This window comes from Plasmodium gallinaceum, assembly GCF_900005855.1.
Source record: "Plasmodium gallinaceum strain 8A genome assembly, contig: PGAL8A_v1_87, whole genome shotgun sequence".
Lineage (NCBI taxonomy): Eukaryota > Apicomplexa > Aconoidasida > Haemosporida > Plasmodiidae > Plasmodium > Plasmodium gallinaceum.
In genome coordinates this window covers 536,778-545,573 of record NW_021628251.1, presented here as the reverse complement: position 1 = coordinate 545,573, position 8,796 = coordinate 536,778, and the positions used below count along the sequence as shown (strand labels likewise).

Sequence of the window (8,796 nt, the reverse complement as noted above, 5' to 3'; positions counted from 1 at the left end):
AAAAAAAAAAAAAAAAAAAAAAAAAAGGAACTTTAAAAAAACTCTAATTAAAAAATATTTAAAACTATAAAGTTCTTCAATTTTTTTTTCTTTTTTTTTTTTTTTAATAGTCCTATTCCTCAAAAATATTTCCCTATATTTGGAATAATGTTAAAAGTGTTTCTATAAAAAATAATTTTTTGTTTTGCGTACCTCCCTTATATATAAACTTCAAAAAAAAAAAAAAGAGTATAATTAAAAAAGCATATTAATGAACTTCAATAGTTTTAACTAATTGCGGAGTTCAATATGTTACATTTTATATACTAAAAATATTTATATATAATGTTAAATAAATGATTTATCTGAAACCTACAAAAGAAAAAGAAAAATTCAAATAAAATAAATATATGGAGTTAATAAATATTAAAAAAAAAAAATATAAATATATATCTAAATATTAATTTTTTTTTTTTTATATAGAGAATAAAATACTATTTGTGAAATTTAACATAAGAAATAACATACATTTAATTTATAAAAAAAAAAAAAGAAAAGCATAAATTCGGATTACTACAGCCTAATAAAATATTATTTTTTTACTTAATTCCCTGCATATTTTGTTATAATTTTCAAAATTAAGTATAAAAATTAATTTTAATTATATTTATATAAAAAAAAAAAAAAATTTTAATATAGAGCGTAAAAATTTAAATTCATAAAATTTTTTATTTTGTAAAAAAAAAAAAAAAAAAAAAAAAAAGTTTGTGGTTTATTAAAATTATATATAATTCATCTATAAAAAAGTATTAACAATATATATATATATATTCATAAAAATAAAATTGCATTTAATTTTAAAATTTTTTTGAGATTTTTACTTTTTTTATACTTTTAAATAATTTTAAAATTATATAAATATAAAAAAAAAAAAAAAAAAAAAAAAAAAAAAAAAAAAAAAAAATTATGATATAAAAATAAGAACTCTAATATTTACATGAAAAAAAAAACTCTTGTATTTTTACAAGATTTAAAAAAAAAATTATATTCATAAATGTGTGATAAATATATTTAAATGATAAATATAATAAATTATATTATGAACATAAAAAAAAAAACCTGAACAGAAAATGAAATATTTTAAATTATTCTATAAATTCTTAAAAAAAAAAAAAAAAAATATGCACACAATTTTAAAAATTTATAAAAATTTGTCAGAAATTAATAACAAAAATGTACACTTTTTTTTAAATAATAATAAGTTTATCATTATAATTTTATGCATGGAAGAAAAAGTATTTTAAGGGATATAAAGTTACAAAATAAATATTAAAAGTTTTAAAAAAAATATTTATTATTTATTTTTTTTTTTAAATTGTTTGAATTTTTCATTCATTTCCTTATAAAAATTCTTAATATATAAATTATTACGCTATTCTATTAAGAAAAGAGAAATGTATAACTCATAACTACATTTAACAGTTCTCATATAAAAGAGAAATATTATAATAACGATTTTAATTAAAATAGGCACATTATTATTTTCCTTAAGAGGGTTCTTTTAGCATATAATAATTAACATAACATAAACCTTTAATTTTGCAATATATTTTTTATAAGAAACAATTGAATATAATTTTATCTTTTACTAAAAGTACTAAATATCATTAAATCACATAAAGAATATAAAAATATTATAAAAAGTTAATTTTAACTGAAAGTAAATTAAGTATTGATATTTTGTAAAAATTGTGTAAAGAAATATTTAATAAAGTCTAACCGTATTATATATACTAAGTTTTTTTATTAAATATAAATTAAATAAAAAGTTAACGTATTTCCTTTGTTCCATAAGTATTTATTACTATTGTGCATTTTTCTTCTTCAAAAATACAAATTTTTATGTATTTTTATATATTGTATTTTAAAAAAAAAAATTGGATTATATCTTTTTTCTTTAAAATTATCAATTAAATCATATGGGAAATATTGCATGTTTAATTAATGAAAATGTACATTTTAATTATTTTTTATAACGTTTATATTAATTTTAATGAAAAATAACAAAATTTATAGTTTTATAAAAAAATAGATTCTCTATTTAAATTAATACATAAACAATGAAATAATATTATTTTTATCTAATTTATTATATTTTTTTTTTTTTTTACTAAAAAATAGTCTTTATTATTTTCACTTTTTTTCATTAAGGAAAGAAAAAAGTTGTAAAAATTAAATTATTACACGATATCATTACCTTTATTGTTTTTTTTTTATTTGAGTATATATTGTATTAAAATCATAATTTCCAAAAATGGACTCATCAGTAAATGTTTTTATTATTTAAAATTTTTATCTACATTTTAAAAACCATATATATATAATTATTTTTCATAATCTTTCATTTTTTTTTAAAATATTTTATTAAATATAAACGTATAATATAGTAGTTTACAATTAACCTTTTCAGAAATTTCATGTTGAAGTTAATGCTGGAAAATGCATATATGATGGTAAAATGGTAAAACCTGATAAAAGAAAAGGGAAACTAGTTCTTTATAAAGTAAAAACAATAAAATAATAATTTAATTTAATATATATATATATATTTTTTGTTTTTTTTTTTTTGTTTAATTTTGTTTATATTTTTATTGAGTTTTATTTTATTTTATAACTATAATATTTTCTAGTGAATTTTCATTTATTTTCTTTTATTATATTTATGTAACAAATATAATTAGATATTTGATAATCTTTATAACTTTCAATGGATTAATAGAGAAAATAATGAAGTAGAGGTAAATAAAAATTTTAGACATTTTTGTTGGAAATGTGTATTTGAAATAATCTTTTATTTATAACATTTTTACTTGTATTTATTGAATAAAAACAAATAATAATTTTTAGGACAATTTAATACTAACAAAAAGTATTTCTCTAGAGAGAGTAGAACAATGTAAAACTGGGAGAGTATATGTACTTAGAAATAAATTACGTGGTTAGAAAAAATATATATTAATTTGGATACTAAAATTAAATTATAAAAATATGTATATATGTGTATAAAAAATAAAAATTTTTTCTTCATACTTTCTTTTTTCTTTTTTAGGAGTAATATCCTTTTATTGGATGCAAGATTATGATGATTCTAAAGACGAAGTAATTTTAAAATATACAACTAATATTCAAAATTTTATTAAAGTAAAAATGAAAAAAATATTGTTATATGTAGATATTTGTAAAGCAGTTTAATTCTATCATAGCAAATGATTTAGCAAAGGGTATAATATATATATTATTATTTTCTTTATTAAACATTCTATACTCAATCTAAAAATTACAATAACTTTTTTTTTTTTTTTCTTTTTTTTAATTTAATTAGATAATATAAATAAAAAAAAATATAATCCAACTGATTATATGCCTGAACTATCTGAATTAATATTTCCTCAAACTAAGAATATACAAAACATAGATTCAAGAAAAGGTTTAAATAAAAATAAAAAACGAAACGATAGATCCATATATATTTATATTTTTTACATGGATAATTATTGTTTTTATAAGACAAAAAAATATATATATATTTTTTTTAATGTTATAGGGGTTTATTTTAAAGATTTATTTACGAATGAGTATTTCTCAAAGCTATTAGAAATACCTGATGCTGCTGAAGAATTAAAAAAGTTAATAAAAACATATAATAAAAATCATGAAATATTTATTAGTATGTGTCTAAATTTATAATAACATAATTTTTCTTTGTAAAAATGTATAGGCATATGCCTGAAGGATATCAAAATAAAGATGATATTATAGACCTTATAAACAGTCGAGCTTTGAATTCAAATTTGAAGGCTCTTGACATATCATTATCTTCACATCTAAATTTTATATTAATTTCATTAAGTATAAATATTATATTTTATTTAAAATTTGTTACATTTAAAATATACATAAATAAAATTTTTTTTTTTTTTTTCATATTATTTGTCTTAGATTTACCACCTCAAGAAAATGAAATAAATGATCGTAAGATATCATAAAAATAATAAATATTTATAATTTTTTTCTTATTGAGCTTATTTTATATAATTTTTTTTTTTATTTTTAAAATTTACAGCAATGGAATATATTGTTGAAACTTTAGAAAAAAAATATAAGAAAGAAGAAAATAATTAAAACATATATATTATGTAGTTTTATTATTAAAAAACAAAAACATAGGTGTGTTTTTCTAATTCTAAAAAAAAAAAAAAAAATTAAGTTAAAATTCAAAAAGACAAGTTTAAATTATTAAAAAAATACATATATATTACATTATTTTGATAATAAATGGGAAGCTAGGCCAATAAAGTAGAGTGCAGATGAAAAAATAATGCCCTTCGTTGCATTACTTTCTATAAAATTTTTCTGAAAAAAAAAAGAAAAAAGATATTAATTTTTAAAAATATAAAAAACTATTTCAGTAAAATATACAAAAATTATAAAATAAAAATTAAAATATATGAACATTATCATTTTTTTTTTTTTTTTTTTTTTTTTTTTAATAATGTATATTAATATATTACCTCTTCCGCATTTATTTCAAAAACACTAGCTATAAACCATCTCGACCAATCAAAACGACGACATAACTCTTTTTTAGGTATTTTCAAGTCAATTTGATCTTTATTATTTTCAATTATTTTGTATAATAGGGAATAAAACAAATCATCCTTATCATACTTTTTATCATATGTAAGTTCTTCATCCAACTCATAAACATTTTTTATTTGAATATTAGTTTTTTCTTTTCTCCATGAAAAATCATTATTTTCATCTATTTTTCCTGTACACACAAAAAAAAAAAAAAAAAAAAAAATATGAAAAAAATATGAAAAAAGATAGATTTATAATATATTATATTGATGACAATATATTACTATAAAAAAAAAACTATACAATAAATAGTATAAATTTAATAAATGAAGTAATATTTATTTTTAAATAGATGTCACAATATATATTATGATTAGTGATAAATATGAAATAAAAAACAAAAGAGATAATGATTTTATAAGAAAATTTAAGTATATATAGAATAATTTTTAAATGTATTAATAATAAACTTACCGTCAATTAATCGAGCATAGAAAATTACTGTATCTTCTAAATTCTTAATAATTTTTGAGTTATTTTCAAAAACATATTCGCAAAAACTAGAAATATAAACTTCAGTATCTTCATCCAAAAAATAAATATCTAATAGCAAAATAGCATTCATTACTAATGGTACTAGAACTCTAAGAGCTTGTATTCTTTCAAAAGGAGTGTAATGACAAAAAATTGGAAGAAATGAAAGAAAAGAATTACTCTCCTGACTAAATCTATATATTATTTCCATGCAAAAATTTAGAGTTATATATAAACAAATAAGTATCCTATATTTTTCATTATCCTTTCCATATGTATATAAAAAACCGAAAATAAAAGAAATAGCAAATTGAAATATAGATATTATAAGAATCTCCACATAAAAAAAATTAGTAATTTCACTTTCTCCAAAATCTCCATACCTATCGTAGTAATATTTTTTTTCCTCATTTGCTAAAACTTCATATGCTTCTCTTATTTTATTGAAACGATCAAGTGAATCTGATTCTTTATTTTTATCAGGATGGTATATTCTTGACATTCTTCTAAAAGATTGTTGTATATCTCCTTTACTTGCATATGAATTTAGATTTAATATTTCATAAAAATTTTTATCCGGTTTTCTTAATTCATATATTCCAACACAAAATAATAATAATAAAGCTAAATAAATTCCATATTCTCGTTTTCCTTTGTTCCATACTCTATTTGAACCAATCAGCCATTTTGTTAGAGGAGCAATTATAATCATATGCATAATTATTTCTTCCATTTTATATTCTTTTGTTTAAATATTAAAAAAAAAAAATTTAAATTAAAAAAAAAAAAAGTGTGAAAAATTTTTGATAAGAAAAAAATTAAAAAAAAAAATTATATTATTAAATACATAATTTTTCATGAAGTTAATCTTGTAATAGTTCTTCAAACTGTATGCATAAATATACTAATAATACACACGAATAAATATTCTTTGACTTTAACTACTCATATAAAATGAAATAATTTCAATTTTATTAGTCATTTTATACAAATGAGTTGCATATAGAAATATATGCATAAATATTTATTCTTTTATATCAATATTATAAATTTAACAAAAAAAAAAAAAAAAAAAAAATTGTAATTTTTAATTTAAAAAGTGTAACAATGTAGGATAAAAATACTACGATGTCATAATTATGTTTTCAAAATGAATAAATGTTATTTAATAGAAAATTTTTTTAATATTTTTATTTTCTATAAACAGAGACTAAATATAAATTTTAACATGAACAAATTTATAACCTCAGAAATTTTCATACACAAAAATCTTAGCTCTAGATAATCTTAATTTTTCATTTTTCAGAATATATAAAAAATTTTAATAAGTTGATGATGGTAAATAAATATAAATAAAATTTATTGGTATTTTTATTCTAAAAAAAAATGAATATTTTTTAAGAAAAATTAAGTACGAACAAAATGTAAAACAAACCAATTTAAAAAAAAAAAAAAAAATTAGAAAATTTTGAAAGTTTATCTTTTTTATAATTTAATAATTATTTTTTTTTTTTTTTAAATCAAATTAAAGCAATTAATATTAAATTAATTTTTTTTTTTAGAATATTTTTTGGATTAATTTTAATGTATAACAAAATATAATTAAACAAAGCAAAAAAAATGTAAAATCTCGAATAGAAGCGTTAATTAAAACACAAAATGAAAAAAAAGAATTAAAAATATTCTTAAAAATAAAAACATTAAAATGCTATTGTATGCATTATTAAAAGAAAATTAAAAATAAAAAAATAACATTCAAATATAAATTATTTACACATTTATAAGGATATATAAAACATGTTCTAACATATGTAATATATAGCAAAAAAGAAAAAAAAAGAAATTTAAACATAATAATTTAAAATGTGAAATAATACAATAGGCATAAATCATACATAATGAAGTTTTGAAATAGTTAATTTAAAGAAAAAATCATTAAAATTTATGAAAAAAACTATATTCATTTAAGCTATACAACTGTTATGTTTTAAATAGCGTATTTTTTTTTTTTTTATAGTTTTCTTCTAGCATTAAATAATTTTTAATAATACATATTAATATTATTGTGCATTAATTTTAATTTTTTGAAACAAAAAAATTTAAATGATATAGGTTATTGATAATGTATATTAATTTTATTTTTCCTTAATTGTATTCGTCTCTTTATGATTTCTTTTGTAGTTAAGTATTTTTCATTAACATCTCCAATTCCTGCATTATAATTACTCCATTCATTACCAGAATGTGAATAGTAATCCATTGGATAAATTTCTCTATATTTTACCGACTTTAATAATACATATGCTTCATATGTATTTAATAAAGGTTTTAAATTGTAGTTACCCCAATCAATTGATAATCTAGGGCACCCAATTTGAATAAATACATCTACATTTTTAAATAATTGTAATTTTTCATTAAAAATTTCAGATAATAAAAGGATAAAAAAGTATATATTTTTTTCTTTTAATATACTAATAATATTTTTTAAAATATTAACATTTCCTTGTCTACCTAGAGTACTTAAAATGATGCATACTGTTTTGCAGTTTATACATTTTTTTATTTCGTTTTTTCTAATTTCATAAAATAGTTTATAATCATATTTTTCTTCTGATAGTACTTTATCAAATGGATTATAACGATAAAAAGAAAAGTCTGGATTATGGATCATTAAGCTTTCTAAATGAAATCTTCCATCAGCTATAAAAATAATCTTTATATTATTTTCTTTTAAAAATTTTCTACATTCATTAATAATATATGATTCATTGTTTTCATTTATGTTACTTTTTATTTCTATATTTTTACATAAATTAGTTTCGATTTCATTATTTTCAGTTTCTTTTTTTTTTTTTATAACTTGTTCATATAAAAAAAGATATAAATTCGGAGATGTACAACCAAGCACTTCTCCTTTAGTTAAAGGTAATACTTGCGGTATAGGTAGAAATGTATCAAAATAATTTTCTGTTTTCAAAATATTATGAACACTGTGTATAATACAGGAAAATTGAATTGTTCCTAATAATAAAATAATATCTTTTTTGTTAAAATTTTTTTTAATTGTTTTTACTAAGTGACTAGAATTTAACTTTATATCAACAAAAACATATATGCATCTTATTTTTGTAACTGTTAGCGGAATTAAACATGAATGACCATAATGGATTATTAAGTCACACTTTAATTTATCACTAGTAAAATCATCAATACAACAACCACCATAAGTTACATCTCCTAATATTATAACTTCCTCTACACAATCACAAAAGAAATAAAAAAGTTCTGAAAGATATAATCCCCATATAAGTAGTCCTTCTGGTAATTGTAAAACAATATTTTTATATTTTTCTTTTAAAATTATATCAATACATTTATATACTTCAAAATTATAATTTTCTGGTAATGATTTTTTTATTGCTCTTTTTAAAATTTCATTATTAAGAATAAACTTCGGTATAGAGCATTGAACTTTTTTTTGTTCATTTATTTTATCTTTTAATGTTATTTCATTCATTATAATTTTGTAAATTTTATGCTTTTTTTATTTTCCTTTTTATAACTTTATATAATCATACTTTTATTAATTTTATATTTTGAATACATAATAAAAAAAAAAAAAAAAAAAAAAAAATTTTT

The 8,796-nt window shown here is 17.0% G+C and overlaps 3 protein-coding genes across 3 annotated transcripts; 1 reads left to right on the top strand and 2 right to left on the bottom strand.

The window, feature by feature from the left end:
* Window positions 1–2,293: 2,293 nt before the first annotated feature.
* On the top strand, window positions 2,294–4,161 carry RPN13 (26S proteasome regulatory subunit RPN13, putative; the record flags this gene model as incomplete). The annotated part of the gene is made up of 11 exons (XM_028671856.1): window positions 2,294–2,305; window positions 2,450–2,542; window positions 2,721–2,777; window positions 2,887–2,977; window positions 3,089–3,138; window positions 3,212–3,260; window positions 3,362–3,466; window positions 3,584–3,665; window positions 3,758–3,888; window positions 3,979–4,011; window positions 4,103–4,161. The coding sequence occupies 11 exons, from the start codon at window positions 2,294–2,296 to the stop codon at window positions 4,159–4,161; spliced, it is 762 nt and encodes a 253-aa protein (XP_028528467.1).
* Window positions 4,162–4,299: 138 nt separating this feature from the next.
* PGAL8A_00285500 (DnaJ protein, putative) lies at window positions 4,300–5,887 on the bottom strand (the record flags this gene model as incomplete). Its single annotated transcript, XM_028671855.1, has 3 exons — window positions 4,300–4,392; window positions 4,551–4,810; window positions 5,095–5,887. 3 exons carry the CDS (start codon window positions 5,885–5,887, stop codon window positions 4,300–4,302), a joined length of 1,146 nt encoding a protein of 381 aa, XP_028528466.1.
* A 1,380-nt stretch (window positions 5,888–7,267) lies between these two features.
* PGAL8A_00285400 (diphthamide synthesis protein, putative) lies at window positions 7,268–8,674 on the bottom strand (the record flags this gene model as incomplete). Its single annotated transcript, XM_028671853.1, has 1 exon — window positions 7,268–8,674. The coding sequence occupies one exon, from the start codon at window positions 8,672–8,674 to the stop codon at window positions 7,268–7,270; it is 1,407 nt and encodes a 468-aa protein (XP_028528465.1).
* Between the last annotated feature and the right edge of the window lie 122 nt (window positions 8,675–8,796).